General features: G+C 42.7%; 1 protein-coding gene across 1 annotated transcript in view; it reads left to right on the top strand.

Annotated features, from left to right (window-relative positions):
* Positions 1-310: 310 nt before the first annotated feature.
* The window catches only part of PARN (poly(A)-specific ribonuclease), a 110,377-nt gene continuing 85,292 nt past the window's right edge, over positions 311-25,395 (top strand). The window contains exons 1-16 of the mRNA XM_083153335.1: positions 311-466; positions 4,520-4,597; positions 6,531-6,610; positions 9,448-9,515; positions 9,603-9,684; positions 10,771-10,831; positions 10,910-11,075; positions 12,169-12,234; positions 13,403-13,441; positions 14,527-14,569; positions 15,043-15,123; positions 17,252-17,308; positions 18,936-19,013; positions 19,479-19,522; positions 20,451-20,493; positions 23,414-23,489. Of these exons, the coding sequence (XP_083009461.1) occupies positions 448-466; positions 4,520-4,597; positions 6,531-6,610; positions 9,448-9,515; positions 9,603-9,684; positions 10,771-10,831; positions 10,910-11,075; positions 12,169-12,234; positions 13,403-13,441; positions 14,527-14,569; positions 15,043-15,123; positions 17,252-17,308; positions 18,936-19,013; positions 19,479-19,522; positions 20,451-20,493; positions 23,414-23,489 (1,081 nt within the window). The 5' untranslated portion in view covers positions 311-447. The remainder of the gene's footprint in view (positions 467-4,519; positions 4,598-6,530; positions 6,611-9,447; positions 9,516-9,602; positions 9,685-10,770; positions 10,832-10,909; positions 11,076-12,168; positions 12,235-13,402; positions 13,442-14,526; positions 14,570-15,042; positions 15,124-17,251; positions 17,309-18,935; positions 19,014-19,478; positions 19,523-20,450; positions 20,494-23,413; positions 23,490-25,395) is intronic.

Below are 25,395 nucleotides of genomic sequence, written 5' to 3'. Positions count from 1 at the left end.
CAATCAGCTCCTTACTGACTTTTTTCAAACACAGCCTGTAACATGGCAGTTAGCAGGTGATTGGCTGGACGTTTATCTATTTTTCTCACCCTTGCATTTATCTCTTGTTAAGGCTTAATACATCTGCCCAAATGTGTTGTGCAATTTATTGAATGAAGGTGCCCGGTACAGTATCGGCCTCGCAGGCGCCCGTCACCATGGCGACATTGCAGCCACGCCACCCGTCCCTGTCACGATGGTGTGCGCACTGCGCAGCCGCTGACACAGGGTAACGTCACTCACGTCACCCACTGCTCGCGGACTGTGATTGGCGGTTTTCTGCGCTCTCGCCGTCCTGTTTACTTGTCCTGGCTCCGGCTGAGGAGCCCCGGAAGTAATATCCAGGGGAGGAGTTAAAGGGCCAAAGGGGTCGCGCATCTTGGCAGTGCTGGTGCAAGGATTGCAGGCATGGAAATCACCCGGAGCAGTGAGTGCGCTCTGTGTCGTGGGCCCCGGGCGTAGTATGGTCCTCCATTGATAGTGATGCTGTAGGGTGATTTACAGAGATCGGGGCTGCACAGCATGTGCCTTCCAGATCTCCAAGTCCCAACATGAGTGCACAAGTCTGATTCACAAGGCATGCTGTTATTTGTATTTAAACGGCTGGAGAACCAGTGCCAGATACATTGCTAATATCATGCAATGTGATTTGACATTTGCCCCGAACAGACTGTACTTATTGATGTTTTGATGAGCTTAGAAAAGTGATAAAATACAGGGGCGAGATGTACTAATCCTAGGAAAGTAATAAAATGGAGAGTGATAAACCTCGAACCAATAAGCTCCTACCTGTCATATTTAAAACACAGCCTGTAACATGGTAGTTAGGAGCTGATTGGCTGGTGGTTTATCACTCTCCATTATATCACTTTTCAAGCTTAGTACGTCTGTCCCAGATTGACAAATTACCAACCAATTGGTGCCCTACTGTCATTTTTTAGTCTAACATGACAGTTAGGGGCAATTTGGCTGGTGCGTTTATCGCACTCCACTTTTTCACTTTTCGAAGCTTAAGTACGTCTTTTCTATAAAGAGCTAGATATTGTATGTGCAAAGTTACACTGCTTTTTTCTGCATTCGTTTTTCAGTGTTCCATAGAATGTGATTATAGATCTTCAGTAGTTAAGGATGTAGAGAATCTTTATAGTTATTTACATAGTGCACCCATATTCCCCAGCGCTTAACCGAGGGTATTTCTATTTCTGAATCATCCCTGCATCTGTAAAGTTTGCAATCTATATTCCATGTATGTACTCGCATACACAGAATGCTGGGGTTAATGTAGTTATCCGAGTCCAGTTAACCTATCAGTATGTTTTGAGAGGAAACTACAGCCCATGGAAATAACATACAAACTCAGCAGTTAGGGCCGTGGTTGTAATTGAGCTAAAGACCTCAGTGCTTTGAGGCAGCAATCGGTGGACTGTTTCCCTATCCTTTTTCGGATTGAAGCAGTGAGCCAAGATTGTCGTATGTACTTTTTATGATTAAAGACTGGTTTTCTGGTATATGGGTCACATTAAGGCCCCACCTTATCAGTAGCCTGGTCCACAGATCAGTGGACACTGGTTATCATATATCTGACTATCATTAAACCTGTTAATCACCAATTTGCCTACACAGACCAAAATTGGTAAACCTATTAAAATATGTGTAATTTATGTAGGCCATTAGCTGCTTCTTCCGTTGTATGATTGATTTTTTTTTTTCTTTTAATACAAATTTTGAGGTTGCTTTTTTGTTAATAGTATTTTTTTTTTATTATGATCACCTCAGGCTTTGGGATCTAAATCTCAATTTAGACAGAAATAGGGTGATAACAGGCCAAATCGCAGGTGTGTCCGTTCTGGTGTTCCGTCCCTTGCGCATCAGATCAGATCCAGAGATTGAACCTACTGTGATAAATCTGATTCACACCCATCAGCAGCACATTGCGGGTGCTGTAGCACCTGCATTGTATTACATCCAATGTCCTTGAACTACCCTGGCAGCGGATTCAGTATAAAATCCCGACGCCGGAATCCCGACCGCCGAAATCCCGACAAGGGGGAGGACGACGTGGATCGCCACCCCTTGCGCGCTCGCTGCGCTCGCCACGCAGCGGGCCCGGTGCCTCGCTACGCTCGGCACGCTAATTTATTCTCCCTCCAGGGGTGTCGTGGACACCCACGGAGGGAGAAAGTGTCGGGATTTCGGCGGTCGGAATTCCGGCGTCGGGATTCTGAATGCTGGGATCCCGACCGCCGGGATTTTAACTGCATCCCCTGGCAGCACCCCAGGAGCCCTTTAATACTGTGTTCTCACTGCAAGTGAGAAATATTGCAGTGAGAAATACACAGCTTTTACCCGGCATTTCAGGAACGGACCCCCGTTCTCACTACAAGGCAAATTCCGGGGTGAAAAAGTTCTAACCGTTAATTTGCCTTTTAACACGTGTTTTTATGCAGTGAGAATGGGTCAACCCGTGTCTGCATACCTGGATCTCAAACACGGGTAAAAAGAAGGGTTTTACCCCTGTATGAGATCCATATATGCAACCCGTTCACACTGCAAAAAAAAGTGTTAAAGGCAAATTTCCAGGTCGACATGCTAGACCCGAGAATTGTCCTGCAGTGAGAACGGGGTATTACTTGTAGTAGTTTGCATGTAATAAATGACACATCAAGTGCCAAATCAGATATGAGGACTCTCAGGGAAGTTAAAGGGAAATCTGGTTCGATTTGTGGCTCAGACAAGTGTATGGGGACCTTAAAAATAATTATGGCAGTGCTACAAATATTAACTAGCTTTTTAATTTTCTACTGTATGAGTGGCAGAGTGAAAACTCTTAAATTGCTGGAGGTTTATGGTAAACTGCTAATTCCTTTGGAATAAAGTGTACTTATGGTTTATTTTCCCCTTAATACTAAATTAATCGACATTAGTGCCCTATTACACCACGCTCTCAACATGGGTTATTGCCGGGTCGTTATGTCACCAACACGGGTAGAGGTGTGCTGTGAAAGGGCCACCTGGGTCAAGCAACCCCAGGAGTTCAACCCTAGTCACAACCAGGGTTGAACACGGCTCTGACCTGGGTCAAGGTGCAGTGTGAACTGGTAACCCGGGTCGATCAATCCAGTCCCGTTTGCAGTATGGGGGAGGCAGCGATGTCTGCTCCAAGCACTGCTTCCTGCATCGCCACAGATGACGCACTGCTGCTCAGCCCCGCTCTCTTGTGACATCACTGACTCTGCAATAAGCAGAGTCGGATGAGGAGCTTTCAGACCGCAAATGCCGGGTCGCTCCTGGTGCGGACTCATGTTCTAATCCCAGGTGTGAGCCAGAATCTGCGGTCTGAAAGGGGTATTAAATACACTTGTTATGCAAGTTTCTAAACCAATAACCCGGGTTCAACCTGGGTTATTAAAATGTTTCAAGCAGTGTCCAGTTCCTTGAAACAGTGTTGAAGTGGCAGGTCATTCCTTTAAGATGAACTTATTATATGTCTGCATACTTTCAGCATGACACAGGTCTTTCCCAGGTTGACCCTGGTTGCGAGTAACAAAACCCGGCTTGACCCTTGCACACCAAACCAGGAGCTGGGTTGCCCCGCCAATATCCCCCGTCAGACGCTTGGTGTGAAACGGGTATATTTGTGGTTAATTTAAAACTATAATAATTGAGTCTATATAGTAAATATTGTAGATCTACATAAAGTAATATCACCCCACAGGGCGTGTATGGATACAGGACTGGTACATCACAGATGTGTGTGAGTGGACTCCATGTAGTCTTCAATAATAAAACTAGGACGGCCATTAAGGTTTTACTTTCATAAAGCTGTCCTATTGAAAACCGCCGTTTCCTATAAAAGAGTTTTACTACATGCAACAATTAGGTACATTTCCTCTTGGTACAGATGTGTCCTCTATCATATTTTCTGCAGTCTCTTCAAATAGCCCCCATCACACACCTGGTCCTAGTAGAGACTGCCAGCATCAGGTTTCTTTTTTTTTTTTTTTTGTGTATAAGAAGAATACATCACGAACTCGATGCAGCGCGACTAGGACTCAACTGGCGACTTTGCTGATTAATTTGACATGTAACACTTATATCTGTGTGCAACTGAGTTTCTGAATGTACATACAAATGCTGCAAAGCAGCCGCACTGAATTTTTTTTCATCTCAATTTCTGTTGTGCTTCATTGAAATAAACACAGTAGCACACAGGGTGTCAATCGCCCTGTGAGCGAAGTATAGCCTTCACTCGCTGCCTTTGGGTGGACGGTTTGGGCGATTGTTCATCGGAATGAATTTGCAGCCTGTCCGAACGGGTCTGAATCTGTCGCTACATCTCATATCCATTTCCACATGTGGCTGTTGCCTGGACTAATGACTTAATCCTGGGAGGAGGGTTGTAGTGGTGGCAATGTGCTTATAGCTGGCAATGTGGCATTGCTATTTGTGTTCTAACCCCTTTTTTTTATTTTTTTGCCAGATTTTAAGGACCACATACCAAAAGTTTATCAAGCAATTGAAGAGGCAGACTTCTTGGCCATTGATGGAGAATTTTCAGGTTTGCTCATAATGACCTCAAATAAGTTCATTAAAACTAAGCAAATGCAATTAACTGCTCCCTATGCATGTCCATACACACTAGGTGATTTAGGGCTCATAGTACAGTAGCTCACTTATCCAGATTTTAGGTACTTTGACTTTGGTCAAAATCTCCATTGTGTGTATGGGCGGGCAATGATTGCTGATGCACGCTACCGCAGCAACACCTGCCATCTCCCTGTATTACAGGATTAGTGGGAACACTTCCCATGGTCTCCTACTATGGAGACTGGTCCACCCCCCATTGTGTATGCGCTGAGCTATTTATCGGCCAGCGATTTTCATCATATTGTTCATGGGCAAAAACGGCCATTGTGTACATACCTTTAAAATAATAGTCTATCTTTACCTGACCATTTGCCACTTTTTCACCATATGACACTTTACAGTGTTTTAAAATTCCTAATTGTACCTTAGCTATTTATGCCTCATCCCAGACTACTTGCCTTTTTGCTTCTGCCGCATTTTTCATGTTATTGGGCATACAAACTGTGCAATATGTATTATACTAGAAAACATAGTACATCTAGCATCATGTATAAACAGCTTGCAACGCGCCCCCTGGGGGTCGTGTTTGAAAGAATATAGACCTTTCAGGCTGTGCAACGTTGACTAGAAAATCTATAGTACAATAAAGCCAAAACTGTACATAGTCAAAATTAATTGTACAGTGTGTATAGTCAATATCAGTGGAGTTTAATGGAAATTGAACATAGTCCAAATTGACAATGGCCAAAATCTCACCATGTGTATGTACCATAAAGGTCCATACACACTGGGACGATTTTGCCCAGCGTGTCTTTGGATGACCGCTGTCATCGCTGGGGGGAAACGCTGCTCAGTGCATAAACTCTGAGCGGTTTTCCCCCTGCCCGGCACGGTCAGCGGGGGGGCGAAGGGCGTTGCATAGCTATGGAAATCCATCCACAATGCCGTTCATCTGCTGGTAATACCAGCAGATGAGCGCCTTTCTCTGCGATGACGAGGGAGCGTGCATCACCGCTCATCTCCGGGCGATACACACTGGGCGGCTTTGAGCTGAAAGCTGCTCAAACTTTGTGTTTTGAATGGCTTTCAGCTCAGTCACCCAGTGTGTATGGGCCTAAAGATTTGTATGTTATTGGAAGCAGGAACTATTATTGTAGTAATCTGTGTTTTCTAATGTTTTCAGTAACGAGCTGTTGGAGATTCAGGGCTATTCTGAATGTTAAAAATCCTCTTTATCACAAGTTGCTTCAATTAGATCTACAAGGCCCAAACATGCATATTTGTCAGTATAACACAATGTAGTACATGTTTTTAGCCTCTGTTAAGTATCTCCAATGAGTTGCATCCTGTTCAGTAGTGGTTAGTTTGTTCCTTTGGGTAATGCACTCTGTTGTGCAGCTTTGTGACTGACCTGGTCACTTCCTCTTTTCTGCATTGTATAAGTGGTAGTCACACAGTTGTCTGATTTTTTTTACATTGTAGTTTGTGGTTTTTATTGGTGAATGTATATCCCCTTCATCATAATGCTTCTATTGTTGGAGTAATTTCCCCCCTCTTCATGGTACTGATATGCGAATGTATCTGTGTGTGTGTGTGTATATATTAGCTTTAGAGGGTCATGTGCGTATGGCCCACAGTAACATAGGAGTGTAGGGTAGCAGGGTTTGCCGACATGTCTAGTGGTAACCGGAATGAATAGTGGCGGGTGGCCTCGTTAATGGAATTAGAAATGATTTGGACTCAGTTGGTTATTGGTCACTTGGGTCTGTAACGTTGACAGAATGAAAGGATGCTGCCACTCTCCTGTGCAGTATTGTGGCATGTAAATCACATGACTCCTCAGTTTGCGGTCTGTATATTCTTACATTCTGCATTTTAATTGTCCTGCTTTATCTGTGTTTCAGGAATTAGTGATGGCCCATCTGTAAGCACTTTAACAAATGGCTTTGATACACCAGAAGAAAGGTATCAGAAACTGAAAAAGGTATGTATAAAGTTAGTCTGGTTGTGTAGAAAAATGTTACACGTTAAATAGTCCCGTTTACTGATCACTATAAACTTAGAGCACTTTTTGTAGAGATGTGCAGATCCATATTTACCCGGTTCTCAAAACGGGATCTTATTGGCTGTCACATGTTTTGGAGCCAAAACACATGACAGTGGATAGCCAATAAGATCCCGTTTTGAGAGCCAGGTAAATCCGTATCTGCACATCCCTACTTTTTTGCAATAGTCTTTACACTGTATCTAGTAAAGCTAACCTGACTTCTAGATGACCTAGTATTTAATTCAAATTTAGTCAGTAGTCCCCCATTTAAGGAAATAAGTTAAAATTTATTTTTGTACAGTTAACAAGGTTTTGGGGATTAAGCAAGAAAGCAGCTAGACTATAAGCATGACCTGCTCTATATGGTTACACATATCGTATGCCCTTCATCTGTCAAGCCTAGTCCCTGATTTATGTATATTCTGTTTTTCTGCACTGCAGAGTAGTAATGTAGAGACACCCCAACCAATCACTTTATGGGTCTTGTAGTGCAGGTTAAAAAAGGAGTGCAAACATCTGGGGCTCATATAGGGGGTTGAGTCCATTGAGAGCAAAAATACTTTAACTGTGTTTAAAAATCAAAATGACAGAGCCTGTTATGGCTTTTTATGGTCCATACTTCATGCAATCTAGGTGTATGATGAATGAAACCTGACTACAAGGCATCATAAATGATACGTTCTGTAATGCATTGAAATACATGGAAATACATGCTTAGTTGGTTATTGATCTTTATATGTTTGAAGTGTTGTTTTTCTGTAGTATGTGGCATGCCTTTTCCTTGATGTGGGGGTGGGGGCTACACCTATGTGTGGCCTCCAATTAGCCACAATATTTTCTCCTGGCTAATGAATTCGCCCTGTGCTATCCATTGGGCCCTGAAAAGCCATCGCAAGCAACATGACCTCCCCTCTTTGTTGCATTGTTACATAACATGTAAGCCTTAACTTAACTTGTATGCCTTAACTTAAGGCATACAATCAAAAAATCGGCAGCCCAGATACTACATAAGTACCTAAGTTTCCTTTCCTACAAGCAGAGGGATTACTTGATTTAGAAACAATTAACTTAATTGTTTCTACCTCTGTGTTGACAAGGAGCACATCCTTGTCAACACAGAGTAATGTCCGAGTAATGAATATCAGTATTTTGAACGTTGGTATTTTTTTGCCAATGCTTGTCGGTCTTTTGAATGTCAGGAAATGTATTTATTTATTTATTTATTTATAAGCAGTTTCTTATATAGCGCACACATATTACGCAGCGCTTTACAGAGAATATTTGAGCATTCACATCATTCCCTGCCCCAGTGGAGCTTACAATCTACAGGTACTTGTGTAGTTTCACCGTGCCAGCATGCTACTATTTCCGGTTTCTATGCTTGGCAAACTATCTAAAATAAAGTCACTTAACACCATGCCAACGTGGATAGTTCATACCCCCACTATCCACGTTGGCATGGAGTTGATTTTAGATAGAGTGGCGAGCCACTGAGCCCGCGGCTTGGGCGTGCTAAGCGAGCCTCGCAAGGGGACTCAGACGCACAGCACCATGAAACTACACAAGTACCCAATCTATATTCCCTACCACATGTACACGCACACACAGACATTCTAGGGTTATTTTGTTGGGAGCCAATTAACCTACCTGTATATTTTTGGATTGTGGGAGGAAAGCGGAGTACCCGGAGGAAACCCACGCAAGCACAGGGAGAATATACAAACTCCACACAAATAGATCCATGGTGGGTATTGAACCCACGACCTCAGCGCTGTGAGGCAGTAATGCTAGCCATTACACCATACGTACTGCCCTGGAACTCATACTGAACCCCCTGTACCAACAGTGAATCTAAATAAGGGCTTTTGCTTTTTACCAGGAGGGGCCAGTTGAATCAAGCTTCAATAAGTGATAATCAACCAGCCAATTAGCTCCTACCTGTAATTAAAACCCAGCTTGTAACATGGCAGTTAAGAGCTGATTGGCTGACTTTTGATCACTCCCCATTTTAACACTTTTTGAAGCTTGATACATCTGGCCCAAGGTATTGGACATTAAGATTTTCTTCAGTTTTGCAGTAATTCTATAAAAATGTGGTTAAATAATACTTATGGTGCCCATACACGTTACAATTATTGTATACAATATTGTATACAATATCGCATCTCATCGCATATCGGTTTTGCGATGAGATCAGATGAGATGAGATCTAGTACAAAAAGTATGTGCAGCACATACTTTTTGTACTAGATCTCATGTCATCTGATATCATCGCAAAACCGATATGCTATGAGATGCGATATTGTATACAATATTGTATACAATAATTGTAACGTGTATGGGCACCTTTAGGCTGTTATTGAGGCCGTAGTACATGGGAAAAACAATACATGGAATCACAGCGTCTGGGAACAGGCCATTAATTAAAATAAATCTAGAAGGTTGTTTGTGGTCACAATATGAATTTGAACCATGCGTGGCTAAAACAAAAGCAATGTATATCATTACATTTATCCGGCAAAAGATCAATAAAACATTAATATATGGAACTGTATTCATTGAAATTGTAAGATTAAGCTTAAGATAAATAAGCTGCAATAATGTCCTTGCAAGGATTTTCAAAACATCCCGGCAGTTGTTTCAAAACAATCAATAGTCCTTTATAGGATATGAAATACAGGTATCTGCACTTGTCTGAGCAGTTTGCCTTTAATGTCAGTCAGTGATGCCCAGATCAATAGGACTATAATATCATTTTTTATTTTCGATTTCAGCACTCTATGGACTTTTTGCTGTTTCAGTTCGGCTTGTGCACTTTTAAATATGAACATACAGAAGCCAGGTATGTTGCTTTTTGATAATCTATCCTGGCATGCCATCGTGCCATCGTCTATGCGGTTTACTGACTGTCTTTTTTTTTTTCTCCCAGGTACATGACAAAATCATTTAATTTTTATATTTTCCCAAAGCCTTTTAGCAGGAATTCACCGGATAAGAAGTTTGTTTGTCAGGTACGCGTGTGTGCATTTTTTCTCCAATTAGTTTTAACTTTGTTAGCTTTGTTTAAAGACTGTAGCAACTTACAGTAAATTCACCAATAGAAAAAGAGAAGAAATCTGCACATCACAAAGTAATATTACAATGGAGGTCGGGGAATTCAGTTTACCTCATTCATTCAAATGCGCTGAAAATGGCTAGTGAATTCAATGAAACTCCCTCACCCCCAGCAGTGCCCAGAGCTATTCCGTATTTCTCATTGCATCCAATGCTTTAATCGGGAGATACAGAATGCGGTTTACTTGTGGGAAACTGGATGCCCTGACTTAAATCCATTAGTTTTTTTTCCTGGTTTCTGCCCAAAACCTCAGGAGGGTTTCAGCAAAAATCCACAGCTGATTGAATAGCTCTGGATGCTGGTTCGTAGCACTATTCAGTAGTGCAGTGGTTCTCAAACTCGGTCCTCAGTAGTGCAGCGGTTCTCAAACTCGGTCCTCAGGACACCAGAGGTCACGTTTTCCAAATGGGGGTAAAACTTTGGCCTGGTGGTGTACATGGTTTAAAAAGAATAAATATACTTTTTTGCCATTTGACAGCATTTCATTTATTTAATGAACTCTTAAGGGCATATTCAATCCCGGGTCATGACTGCCGGGCTAGCTTGTCAGCCGTGACCTGGTACCATTCTCGGCCGGCTCGACTGTAGCTCGGCAGGAGGGATACAATGTCCCGCCTGCTGAGCGCCGAAAATAAATCATTGAGCTGCAGTCTGGAGCTCGACAACTCCCGGTTGTTCTCGGCAGAACAGGCCCGACTGCTTGTTTAGTCGGGCCAGTTCTGCAGAGATTCCTGTTCAATGCTGTCGGGGAAGACTGCATTGAATAGGACACCACCGTTTTTTTCCCCATGGGAATAGCGGCGGAGGATTGAATACCCCCATAATATGCCGGAACACATTTGAGGAGAGGGGTACCTGCCACTAATGGTTTCAGGGATGCTGATCACTTTGATAAATCATCATGCCGCATTCTTTGTTCCATTGTTATAGTGTAGGTAGCAGTTGTGCATTTGTCTCTTTATTATCTATTTTTCTTTTGCAGAGTTCAAGTATAGACTTTCTGGCTAACCAGGGTTTTGATTTTAATAAAGTTTTTCGAAACGGTGAGTTTCTCTTGAGAATATTAGCATTGTCACCCATCCTGTGTATGGCGGTAACACTGAGCTCTGTACTCTTCTTAGGAATTCCATATTTGAATCAAGATGAGGAACGACAGCTTAGAAATCAGTATGAAGATAAGCGCTACCAGTCAAATGGCTCCAGTGCAACAACATACATCTCGCCAAATGCTCCCAAGACTCCAGTCTCCATTCCTGATGAACAGAAGGCATTTATTGAGAAAATAGTGTAAGTATCCGTACACTGTATATAGTGTGATGTCCACAATAACCAACACGGCAAAGTTCAGAGAACCGTTCTTCCATGGTTATGTGCGTTATCATTTCATTCAAAGTGATGTTCTGAATAGCTTGTTGCATTGCTCAAAATTCACAGGAGATCATTCCTGGCATTGCTCAGATGTTAAATTCACCCTTGTTTAAAGGGTATTTTCTTAAATGTTTAGCGGATAGTGAATATAAAGTCCTAATTTTTGGCATAGATTGACAGTTAATGACATAATGTTTTGGGTTTCTTTACAGCATTTGCTAAAAGATAGTGGCAATCCTATCCTAGTTTTTGTTTTTAATAGTGAAATTTAGTCCATGTTAAAAGGGGTTATTGGTCAAGAAGGTCCCCTCACTGAAGGATGACCTGGCTAAGGTCGGAAGGTTGATACAAGTATTAGGTCAACAATAGGAAGGTCTAAAGTTTGACATGAGTTTTTTTTTTTGTCTCGAATGTCAACATAGTTGACATGGACAGTCTTAAGTGTCCCACATCCCCTCACCTGGCTCGCTGCACTTGGCACACTATTATATTTTCCCACCACGCTGTAGAGTAATTTAAGGTATGAAATACCGCCTGTCGGTGTAAGTCGGCTCAAAAAAAAAAGTGAAAAACTCATGTAGACCTTTTGACTGGTGACCTTCCCATTGTGGACCTGATGCTTGTCGCCCTTCCGACCCTGTCAACCTTAGCCATCCCAACCTAAGCCTTCTTGAACCTCAGTGGTTGACCTTAATGTGTGTCAACCTGCATAGGGTCACCCCATTGACCGTACCACGTTTAAAAAGCTTCTTCAACTATCAGTTGAATGTGTAGGGCTTTCAATAACACTTGTGCTACATAGACTATTACAATGATTGTTAATTCCTCCACCGTCTGCACTATGGTCTATTACTTACTTGTATGGGGACCAAGGTCGGCCAGTATACTAACATTGTCCATTCATGCCTTGCTGCAGGAGTGCGCCCTGACAACAAATAGATGATGGACAGGCACAAATGTCAGCAACCAGTTTTGTTCTATGCTTTATTTTACCTCTTGGTCTCCCTTTCAGTGACAATGTGGAAGCCTTTTTGGGAGATGAAGCACAGAAGAGTCTAGAACTGGAACCTTGTACTGGGTTTGTATATAGATTTTTATTTTTTATTTTTTCTTCGTTAGAAAATCTTAGCTGCACACGCTTAATCCATGGAGTGTCTCTTCCATTGGAAAGAGGAATAAAGAGTGATTTTATGGAGTCCAAGCCTTTCTTAAAAGTATAACAAATAATGTATTGACCTGTCTGGATATATTTTTGAAGTGATAGAGATCTTGGTACTCTTTACCTAGCACGGCGCCCATCGCGGGCATTGAATGCACTAAAAAATCGGGTGCGACGCGATGCCCGCGATTTCCCATAGGGAACAATGTTCAATGTCTCAATTGACCCGATTTTCCTGTCCAATGCCTCAATTGACCCGATTTTTCCATAGGAAACAATGTTAAATGGCCCACAGAGGCCAAATAGGCACTCTGAAGTGTGAAATGGCCCCCACAATTGTTAACGCCACCCCACGATCAACGTGAACCCAAAGCGTGGCGAGTGCAGCGAGCCGGCGAGGGGCGGCGGTACGTGTCCTACGACCTTTTCATACCCCCACTATCCACGTCGGCGTGGAGTTGAGAATAGAATAGTGCAGCGAGCCACCGAGCCCGAAGCGTGGCGAGCGGACGCGGATACCTGTGAAGCCCGCGAAGGGACGTGTTTACCTGTGAAGGTATCCGCGTCCGCTCGCCCCGCTTCGGGACGTGGATAGTGGGGGTATGAAAAGGTCGTAGGACGCGTACCGCCGCCCCTCGCTGCGCTCGCCACGCTTCGGGTTCACGTTGATCGTGGGGTGGCGTTAACAATTGTGGGGGCCATTTCACAATTCAGGGTGGCTATTTGGCCTCTGTGGCCCATTTAACATTGTTTCCTATGGAAAATCGGGTCAATTGAGACATTTAACATTGTTCCCTATTGGAAATCGCGGGCATCGCGTCAGTCGCATCGCACCCGATTTTTAGTGCATTCAATGCCCGTGATGCCGGCGATTTTTTTTTTTTTACCTGCGATGCCCACGATCAAAATCGTGGGCGCCGTGCTAGGTAAAGAGTACCGAGATCTTTTTAATTGAATTTTTTTTTTTTTTTGTCTGTGTAGATTTATTTTCCATCTGTTTTCCTGTTTTGGTCTGTGATGTATCATAACTGACTAGCTCCAGTCGTGCACATCATGAAATTAATAGACCTTTTTCCTTCTATTTTAGGTTTCAGAGAAAGCTTATCTATCAGACCTTAAACTGGAAGTAAGCAGGGTTTGTCTGTATTAAAGTCCTGTAACATGGCAAGCTTTTACATTAACTCATTCTCTTGATTAAAGTCTAAATGCACTTTCTGCTGTGCGCAGTGTAATTGTAGTTGATCTTGGCCTGCATGTGAGCACTTATTACATACGTCCATTTCTTATAGCTGCTGAATATCCATTCTGGACGTGTCCCCTAAGATCTCTCCAGTGTCGCTAGGCATCAGTGTCAGCATGATGTTTATAATCCGTTGGTTATAATGCTAGTGAAAGGCAGCCATATATTGATTCAGACCTGATTGCAGGGCTCTGCTTATAGCACATAGCCACCGCCCCGCCACAGTGAAATCCCGCCCATTTGTAAGGCTACGAATGGCATTGCAACCTTGCGAAAAACTGAAAAACCATTTGCCATAGATTTATTGCCCCCATGTATGCAGTGGCTGAGTTGCCAGAGACTGACTTGGCAGCTGCGATTAAAAGTGGCTGATTTGGGTCAGAGGTCCTCCCTGGAAACGACTGGTTCCGCCTGTATTTTCCTTTGACGCTCCCTTTAAACTGTCAGGTGCCACCCCCAAATGCCAGCCGCCTGTGCAGTAACACTGTGTACGGCCAGCAATGTAAAACTGGCATTGGCTGTCGTTGTTGGGAGTATTTGCAAATGAGCACAACGAACCGTGCGCATGTGCGATGGTTCCATAATTTCTTGTGTTGAAAATTTGCAGCTAAGCCTACGAGTCTGAATCGGGCTCATTGACCGACTCTGGTTTGTTTAAAAAAAAAAAATAACCTGGCCACACTTAGAATAATACTGACATTCATTTTGAATATCCATGCGTCTCCAAGCGCCGGCAGAGTGAAGACCTGTCACTAACCTGGGTGTGAATGAGGTTTTCAAGCAACTGCAAAATAGCTTGAAACTGGGTTTAATTACCTGGGGTGGACCCAGATTTTTTAAGTAAAAAGCGTGTTCGTAATAACCTTTTAAAGTTGCTGTTTTAACTGTGTACTGCACAGTGTTATCATTATTCGTGTGATTACAATCCTATGTGCTACTCTTCACTTTTAATTTTTTATAATCCCATGAAGGTATCCACGAGGCACTCATGTTGAAACACTGGAGTCTGAGAAGGTAACCTTTTGTCGTTTTTTGTTCCCCTGATTTCGTCCTGTCACACATACTTTAAGCTGGGTAAAGGGGAAATGTAGTATCTTACTTTAGGGTTTTTTGTTTTCTTTTGAATCCCTGTAGTTAGTAAAATCTTCCCTCAGTGACTGGTATGAGGTCATGGTTGCCACCTGTAGCAGTAGTGCTTATATTACTGAGCTGCTACATTCTGTGCCTGAACAGCATTTCCTTGTAGATTATTATGAACCGACCACAAGCTGCTGAAAGCTGCCCATTGGCTGGAACAGTGGTGGTTAAAAATAAATGACACCAGGTTTAGCAGCAAATGATATACGAAAGGTGTATTGGCTTAAAGATTCTTTCCTATTGCATTTGACAAGCACACTTTAGTCTATGGAACATGCCCACTGCTAGTATTGCTCCTGTACGCCTAAAGCCTTCTGTGTTTGTGTAACAAGGCAGTTTTTGTGTTCCAGAAGGAAAGATACATTGTTATCAGCAAAGTTGATGAAGAAGAGCGGAGGCTGAAAGAGCAGCAGAGACTAGCAAAAGATCAGGTACACCATGCTGTCTGTATAATATAGAATTGCGCAGTCGTTGCTACCTGTTTCAGATGGTAAACCTCTAAAGAAACTGATAAATATGTTTGAAATACTTTTTACATTTAATACTCGCTCATCATTTATGGGGCCTACACACGGGGTGACCAATGCGAAGTGATCTGAGCTATGTACACAGCGCTGCACAGTGATTGTGGCAGCGCTGTGTGCTGAGCAATCTGTCAGGGCTAGGGATGCCAATCCTGGGGCATTTTTTCAGTTACGGAATTCAGGATTGAAAAATGCCAAATCCTGGGATTCCCGGGATCCCAGGATAGGCTTCCTTAATAAAAAAAAAAAAAGTAAATATTCCCCAGCATTGTGTGGGTGGGAGAAACTGAGATCTGTGCGGCCAGCTAGCTGGGAGCTGGAGGCGCGTCTGTGTGCCGGGGTATGCAGTGCGACTGTTCGGCCTGTGCAGCGTGACCTCTGACTGTCATGCTGCACAGTGCTGCAGGCCGGGCATAGGGAACAGCCAGAAAACTTCTGAGCCAGTGCTCAGACGCTGCCCGGTGTTAGACTGTGCATGAGCATGCTAATCTGGAAATCCTGGGATTAGGATTTTCCAATCCGGAGATTGAAATCCGTGTGTTTGGGGCCAAATCCCAGGATCCCACCTATCCTGGGATTGGCCACTCTAGTCAGGGCCAGTGTTCTTCGGCGATTTCACTAGATTTATCAATGTGGCCCCTACAAATCGAGCAATGTAGGGGCATTTTTGAGCGATCTAGTCACATCGCTTCGAAAATGTTCTGAAATCTGCAGGCCTCATTAGTGTCAAAGCTTTTCCTTTTCTCACAAACCCTAATTATGGGGTAGGAGCATACAACATCTTTCCTCTCTCTTTTCCCAACATCCAATGCCCCCCATTAACAGTGTTACAAATCTGTACTTCATACTTTTTCCATTGATGTCCATTTGGAAAAACAAATAGAGCAAGTACCTCTCTATTATATTTTTCCCAACACATGTATTGAGTACACATACACAAATTCATACCAGGTATATGGTGCTTAGGAAGAAATAGTTATACCATACTACCCTGTGGTTATCTTGTTGAATTGTCCCCGCCGACTGTAGGTAAAGGATTTAACATTTAAGGAGAGATAAAAAAAACTTGTGTGTAACACTGACTGTCTCTACTTGCTGGTAGTGTACACTCCAAGCCACCTCCACCAACACCACCTACAGGATTATTGGGGTTGCACCCCACACAAAGCAATTACAGGCTCCACTTTTGTTGTTGAACATGTAGATGAAATCAAAGACAATTTTCAGGACCACCTTCTCCATATCTTCAAATGTTCAGCTAGGATTTATGGAAAAATGGAAAATTTATTTTTTTCAAATAAAAAACTGATCTGGATATCCTACCAATACGTGGAAGGGTTTGGGTTAATGGGTAGACAGTATCTAGGTCAGCAGTCAAAAGGTCGACCACTGTTGGTTGACAGGCAAAAGGTCAACACATCAGAAGGTAGACATGTACTGGGTTGACATGAAAATGGCCGACTTGGAAAAAGGTCAACATGAGTTTTGGAAAAAAATAGGTGTCTGTTAAAATAAATCGACATGGACACCATATAAGTGTACCACGTCCCCTTGCATGGTTCGCTGGGATCACCATGCTTCAAACACGGTGCCTCGCTGCACTCTGCAAGCTATTTATTTCTCCCTCTATGCCTATGAAGCATAAAATCAGTTTAATATAAATCCTAAATTCTTTTTTCAAGGTGTCCACACATCTGAAGGTCTTTTTAATTTGAATAAATGTGTGTTTATTTTTTTACCTGGATCATTATTTTAAAAACCTGGTGGAACATTTGGCTATAAGGAGAAGGTGGTCCTGAAATTTGTATTTGACCTTCTCTACATGTGCAACAAAAAGTGGCGCTGTGTGTGTGTTGGGGGAAGGTGGCAAACCATATTCTCATAACTGAATTGGTGGAGTAAATACTACGTGCCTGCGATCAGCCTTGAGCTGTGTTTAATCTCTGGGTGGGGGCAACTCTGAAAATATTCTCTACTCTAGTTGGATTGTGTAGTAACAGTAATCTGAAATTGACCTTTTAACTGCTTGTTGCAGGAAGAACTTAATGACGCCGTTGGCTTTTCACGCGTTATCCATGCAATTTCCTCTTCCGTGAGTAATCCTTTTTCTATAACTTTAACATTGTTCCATAGTATTTTTAAACTGAGCGCAGTGATCATTATGTCAGTGATTGCTTATTATCAGTGCACTTGTGCTACCTACAATGGATTGCTACTGTGTTGAACACTGGATGTTCCAGTGCATTTCCTTGGGTAACCTCAATTTTGGCATGCTTGCTGAAGACATCCCAGGTAAGATCAGGTCTCCGACAGTGTTACTAGCCTCTTGGATATTCCTCTTGCTTGGCCCCTTGTGTTTGTATTGCAAGGGGCTAATGTAATGACCTGTATGGCGCACTCATGGGCAACAATCTCTGATGTTTTAAAAGAGCAGCCATTTAAAAGACAAATCTTTTCTGGTTTACAACAGCCGGGGGGGGGGGGAGTGTGAGCGTGAGCTGAAGACGCGATGGACGAGAGGTAACCGGGCAGCGCTGAAGCCAGCAGAGTTCAGCGGTGAACTCCGCAGCGCTGCCCGGTGCTAATCACTGGCAATCAGGAGAATTTTTTCCGGGCTTGCCAGTCTGGGCATTAAGGCATAGCCCGGAAAATTCTCGGGATTACCAGCGAAGGGGTTAATGGATTATATAGAATTCACAAGTAACTACAATGTTTCAGGGGAAAACATGATTAAATAGGACCATTCACAATTCTACTACTGACTGTTTAGAATCTATTACACGTTAAAAGCATATAAATATATCAGTGATCAGTTAGCAGGTTGATCAGTTAGCAAAAAATGAATAATCCTTTGTGAAAGATCTAGAATTTGAAGTGTTTGTATCAAAATTCATACCACTGTAAATATCCACAAAAAACGAAGTTCCGTATATGTAATAGCTAGAGTATCGGCTATTAATCCGCTGTTAAGCATTTACCTAATACGGATTGTGTCAGACTCACGTCAGTTATGGGAACCCGTCCAATGTCCATAGGAGCCATTTTCCGGCTTACGCTGTGGGGGTAGGGAGCCCTGTATTCGGTCGTATTGGCCACTCTCCTTAAGCAATCACCGCTTGTGGCTCCAAGGTTCCCATAGTGATAATAGGTTCTACTTTTCTATTATATTGTAGTTAAGTATGACTTTTTCTATTCCAGCTCTAAATTAAGAAGCCCAGATAGTATGAAATATCTTTTAAAACATTGGGCAGACTCACTGGGAACACCACTGCTGCCAGCATTGTGCATGGTATTTAACCGTAGCAGGGGTGCTCAATGTGTGCCGATGTTTGTCAGTCGGAAATATCGGTGCACACCTATTTAATTAACCCGTTTCGGCTGGATTGAAGCTAAGCTGATTTATCTCTATAAAAAGTTAAATCTGCATTTTGTAAAATAGCTGCTAGATTGTCGAATTTGCGGCCATTTTTCGACAATTCACGGCCGTCCTGACAGTTGGAAGATTGAGTACCGACTGTCGGAAATTACATTAAATTACCCCCATATGTCTGATCTAGTGTAGCCGGTCAACAAGGAAACTGGTAGAATAAGTTATTTCAATGGAACAAACCCACTTTTAGAGTTCGGATCCTTAACTCATGCTTTTCTATGTTGATGCCACCAATATGGTGGCGTTCATGAGGGTTGCCAATGTTACATTTTGTTTGTTTTCTTCACAGGGTAAACTGGTGGTTGGACACAACATGTTGTTGGATGTCATGCATACGATACACCAGTTCTTCTGTCAGTTACCTGATGTAAGTGTGTTTGAATTTATTGGCTATGTTTATAGGGGATGTGTTCAGTATTCAGGTGGATGGGATGCCAGCAGTCACAATACAGACGCAGACATCCCAACTACCTCCAGGAGCCTGACATTGACGAGGAAGCCGGCACCAGAATCCTGAATTTAGGTACACTGGGGTGTTAACGTTAGCATGGAGGTACTCAAGGTTGGGGTGTGGGGAGGGGGGTTTAGGGTGGTGATGGTAAGTATATTTAGTTAACTCCTGTTGGGATTCCCTCCATTGGCAAGTGAGTGTCTGTATTCTGTATCACCACTGCTGGTCATCAGCATGTACCTGTTCAGAATGTATGCATAGTTCACAAATTGGTTTCTCTATCATGTGTAGAAAAGCTGCTTGTGGAATATTACTTTGAAATCGTGTTTGCATTGACTCAATGAGCTTGGTTTTATTAATCACTAAATGTATCTTGTTTAGGAATTAAATGAGTTTAAAGAAGTCACGACCTGTGTATTTCCAAGGTAAGGTTTGTTTATTTATTGTGCCTGTATGTATACATGTTTAGCACTGTTCCAGGGATGCTCTCCCAGCTGAAGGGACTGTCCACAGAATCACAATGAAATTAACTCCATCTGTGGATCTTTTAAAATTATGGCAGTGAGTAATTATTACCCCATGGTCACTAGCGCACACAGTGGTGGGGAGTTTCTGAGTACCCAGACCTCTGTCCCATGTGAGTGACCTGGAAACATGAGCGGTTAGGAGTCTAGTGGACTTTGGGGCAGATGTATTAAGCCTTAACAAGAGATAAATGCAAGGGTGATATAGGGCCAGATTCTCTAAGCTTCAAAAGTGATAAAATGGAGAGTGATAAACAGCCAGCCAATCAGCTCCTGCCTGCCATGTCACAGACTGTGTCAGACAAGAGCTGATTGGCTTGCTGTTTATCACTCTCCATTTTATCGATCAGCTCTTGTCTGACATTTTTCAAACAGTCTGTGACATGGCAGGCAGGAGCTGATTGGCTGGCTTTTTATCACTCTCCATTTTATCACTTTTTAAAGCTTAAAGAATCTGGCCCCATGAGAGATAAATGTCCAGCCAATCGGCTCCTTACTGACTTTTTTTTCCAAACTCAGCCTGTAACATGTCAGTTAGCAGGTGATTGGCTGGACGTTTATCTCTCCTTATCACCCTTGGATTTATCTCTTGTTAAAGCTTAATAAATCCGCCCCAGAGTTTGCTAACCTCTGGCTTAGTGGATATACCAAATACTATCTTTCTTATTCTTTCCTTTTTTGTCTTCCAAAGTTAAGTTTTCTTTGCTATCCCCCATTAAGCCAATGTGTATGTTAAGCAATGAGTCCTAAGGTGTTTTATGTATAATGCTCCATAGCATGTACTTCAGCTTAAAAGAATCAACTTTAATTTTTTATTTTTTCCCTCCAGAGTGCTGGACACCAAACTTATGGCAACAACGCAACCCTTTAAGGTAGTCCGCCCCTATCTCTCTTTTAGCGACAATGTCTTACTGATGAGAATGTATCTCTGGGGACGCACCTACTGTAGAGCAATGAGTGGTAAAATTGCCTTACGCATTCAGTAGTGGAGCAGAAGGGGGATACACCGTAAGCCATGGATGTTACTGAAGGGCTTTCCTGTTTTAGTTTTCCCTGCACATGGTAATACTGGGCGTCCTTTTACCATGGCTGGCAGTTCCATTGGATTGGAGCCATGCGATTTCAATAAATATACTGTTAGTATGCGTGTTCAGTAAACAGATTTCACGTTTGTCACATGGCTATAAGTAAATTCAGTGATTTAAACCAGATTGAATAAACATTTTATATACATTATTTTATTGCCTGCAGCTGTCTGTGTTATTACAGCTGTATACATAAATTTAGCAGTCAGTCAGTTGCTCTCCATACACATCAACTGCAACAGTGACACCTGCCTTATAACATTTCTTGGAAACCCCCCCCCCAACAAAAAACAACTAGAAACGGTATAACCTCAGATTATGCGTTATGAATTATCTGCGTTTTCAACAATATTTTAAGTGGGTTTAACAATCCCATACAAATGGCTAAATTCCTTGTGGTTTACTTTGTAGAAAAAGAAAACCTGTCTGATAAGATAGTGACAAATTTCAGACCAGTTTCAAATGGCATAGCGCATTTTGTTTGTGTGTGTGTGTCTGTGCGTATATATAATGAGAAATCTAGTTATCACCCCTTTTCGCCCTATTGAGAACACAGGTAGTGACCGATCACTCAGCACACAGCACTGATCCAGCGTTGTGTATTAAGCAATTTGGGCTTAATTAGGTCGCCCATTACACTGCTTCTGTCGCCCCGTGCGTAGGCCCCATAAGAGACAAAGGGCAAGATGTACTTAACTTGAAAAGTGATAAAATGGAGAGTAATAAACCACTGGCCAATCGGCTCCTACTTGCCACGTCACAGGCTGTGTATGAAAAATGACAGGGAGGAGCTGATTGGTTGGTGGTTTATCACTCTCCATTTCATCACTTTTCATGGCTTGGTACATCTCCAGTCTGCACAATGGTGCACAAATAAATGTCCACCTCACAAGGTTCCTTTGGCGTGGGGATAGTGGGCAAGCATATGTTGTGGTGTGGGTATCCTTAGGGCTGCTCTGTATTGTTAAAACAAACAAAGTTGGTGACCACGTCCACCTGCTGGCCAACACGTTTCGATCTACTTGAGCTCTTTATCAAGGCCAACTTTGTTTGTTTTTACAATACGGAGCAGCCCTAAGGATACCCACACCACAACTTATGCTTGCCCACTATCCCCACGCCAAAGGAACCTTGTGAGGTGGACGTTTATTTGTGCACTGGAAGCTGGTTCCACGGCTGCAGCGACAAGGAGACTACCCCCACATGGTACAGCTGTGACAGATTGTATGCAGCACCTAAGCTGAGGATTCAGAGACGGGAGTAGAGGTATTTCATAAAATTCACTTATCCCTGCCCCATTCTCTTAGTGTGAAGTATCTGTTCAAGCATATAGACTGACGTTGGGATTATAATGCTCTGATTATTTATTTTTTTACTGAATATTGCTGCAAATCGATTTTAAGGAAATTGCTGTATATGGATGAATAAAGTGTTTGCGCATTTTTATCTATAAGAAAAGGACTTTCATTTGACATCCACCCGAGCGCCTATTATTCTAGACTCCTAATACTTTTTCTGTATCACTATATTTTTGACTGGCTGATTGAACCAGTAAGGCAGTTCTGGAGCCTGGCTGCTGGGAGGGGCGCTTTTGAAAAAAATCACACAGCATTCCTACGTACTTTCTTCACAGTACACCTAGGCCAAAAAATTCCTTGAGAATTAAAAAATAAAAATGTAAGCAAATTGTTTTGTAGGTCATCCTTAGAAGTGACTCCTGTACCTCCCCACATAACTGTTTGTCCAACCCAAGGCTCCCCTGCAAGTATCCAGAGACACCCAGGGTGCCATGGTACACTGTTTGGGATTCACTGATTTAAACCAGAAGAAATTGTATTGCAAAAAAAAAAGAATTTAAATTTATTTATTTTAAAATACACATTTTATCTTGAACATAAACAAAAGCTTGGAATGTAAGAAAACATTAAAATTAATTCTTTGTAGGGGGGCATCACATTTGCTTAGCCTGGATAAAACATCATAATTGTCAAGTGCGAAAGGTATTTAATACCTTTTACAAAATGCTTCTTCCGCTTTAAAGGCAAAGGCCATTAAATTGAACAATTACTGTCTTTACTTCCAAAAAATATTATTTTCCGCTTTGAAATACCTGGCACTATAATCCCAATAATACAGCAATGCTGTGCGGGTTCTAGAATGAAAAAATGGCTGTAGCAACAGGCCTATGACTGAGAAGCCACAACTCTACCTACAATTCATTCAACATACTGTAAGCTTCAGCCATCAAATGACAACGGGAACATTTATTTATGCTGCATGCAGTATAAATCTAGTCGGGCAATATGGATGCGTGGGGCCGCGCATCGCTATTGCTATGGCCCCTACAAATGGATCCATTTTTGGTTCATTTTCTAAGTGATTTAGACAGATCACTTAAAAACATGACCCAAAAATCTCTCGGGTAGGCCCCATTACTATAATGACATTGTGCACAATAAATATAGTATTGTGCAAAATGCAATTGCACAACGGCTGATCGGGTCATATCCCAGGCATATCATAAACCACTGCAACATTAAAGTGACTTTTAAAATCTATTCATTGCGAGTACATCATTTTATTTGACTTGTTTATATATTTTCCCGACACAAGGTGGCAGTAATGCGAATCAAGTTCACAGATTAGCTGTAATGTTGAGCAATGTACATCTGGCATTAATTGTTCGGTCTCCTTTATATGCTCCTAGGAAATTATTTATAACACATCCCTTGCTGAACTGGAAAAGAGATTAAAAGAGGCTCCTTTCAAACCTCCTAAAGTTGGTAAGAATTCAAGAACCAGTTGGCTTCTGTCAACTATCTATTAAAAAATGTAATTGGCCTGTGTTATGCAAGCGGCAGATCCAATAACGGAGCTCAGTGAGATTTTGAAAAAGCATTAAGGATATTTATGGGATATAAGCTCTGGTCTCGGAATGAAGGATGTTCTTAAATGTTTTAGTAAAATTGAACTGCAAATACAAACAGCATTTTGTTGCATGCGGCAGGCACTTATCTGTGCAGCAATGTTCCAGTTTTCTTTCGTTGCAATAAATAACAATCATTAACATGTGTTTTTTTTTTTTTTTATAGTCTCAACACTTGTATAAGTTTAAATACAAGTCACCTTTCAAAAACACATACGCAGGAGCCTGCTCCTACTCTATGCTGCAATATCCTCATTGTGTCCTCTCCTCATAGGATTACCCTATTCCCCCCAGGGTAATCCTGTGCAGTGCACCCAAGATGGCTGCCTTACCTTGGACCTGATTCTGGTTCACTCACAAAAGCAAATTCTCTCTCTAATGGACAAAATCATGTGCACTGCAGGTGGGGCAGATGTAACATGTGCAAAGTGAGGTAGTTATTTTGTTTCTGTGCAGGGAAAATACTGGCTGTATTATGTTTGCACTGCAGTGTGTATATATCAGTTTGAAGTTAAAACCCCACCAAATCTAACTCTCTCTGCACATGTTACATCTGCCCCACCTGCAGTGCACATGGTTTTGTCCATTAGTGAGAGAATTTGCTATTGCGAGTGAACTAGGATCAGGCCCCTGGAACCTTGTTAGGGTGAAATACAGAACCAATGGAAATGTTACCTAAAGTGCCTGCACCGATCCTGCATTATGCTAACTGTGGTCAATGTTTTCTTTTTATTTATGTATGGATTGTTTAACCCAGGGCTGGGCAACACCGGCCCTCCAGATGTTAATGAACTACACATCCCAGGATGTTTTGCTTTGTGGCCATGCTGAAACTGATGCAAGGCATGCTGGGATGTGTAGTTCATCAACATCTGGAGGGCCGGTGTTGCCCAGCCCTGGTTTACCCCTTTGGGTGGTATGGCTGGAAATTTTCTGGGCTCAGCTGTGCTGCCGAGCGGGCTGTCCTGGAAAATTTCCGGCCATACCACTAATCTAGAATAGGTGCGCAGCAGTGGTGTCCAGGTGTGCACCTCTAGAGCCCCCCAGCCCTTCCAGTACCCCCCCCCCCCCCGTCACCTTTTCTCCAGCGATCTGTACGCCGGAGCTCCCCTGACCTGCCAGCCATCGCTCATTTTACAGTGACATTGCTGGCAGGCTCGGGTATGGTCGGTGCGGCTCGGGGGGTACTCGGGAGTGCTCGGGCACACGAGTCCTCCCGAGCCGCCGCGAACATGCTGATGTCACTGCTGAATGTGACAGGCGGCTTAGGCAGCGGGGACAGCGGCAGCAGGGTAGCTCTGGCGTTAGTACGTGGTGAAGGGGGGCTTCCAGCTTTCTGTGGTGGGTTTTGCTGGACCTGCCCTGGTAGGTTTGTCCTGCCCCAGCAAAACCCACCACTCAAGGGGTTAATGCTGTATTACTTCAATATTCTGGATTGTGTGCATTACTTGTAGTGTCTATAAAGCTCCTGGAGTCCGGTTGGAGAAAGAATGCTACACTGTATATAAATACAATTATTATTCATAAGCTTTAATCCAATTTGCACTTTAATAACAAAACAAAAAAATTGAATTCAGATAGGGGACTCAAGACAATACCCTGCCTTTATAGGATCGTCTACTGGGGCACAGTAAGTGTAAAGTTGCGGTGTGCTATCCATGACACACATAGCAGCACAAGACCATAGTCTTCATTTGTTACGCTGGCTTACAGAATAGCGTGCGACATGCAACAATCCTTCATTGTTCTAAGTACCCAAAAAG

This window comes from Crinia signifera, chromosome 7 (genome assembly GCF_055691185.1).
Source record: "Crinia signifera chromosome 7, ASM5569118v1, whole genome shotgun sequence".
In the NCBI taxonomy this organism is placed as follows: Eukaryota; Metazoa; Chordata; class Amphibia; order Anura; family Myobatrachidae; genus Crinia; species Crinia signifera.
The sequence above is the reverse complement of the archived record's forward strand: the minus strand, read 5'-3'. Positions and strand labels throughout refer to the sequence as shown.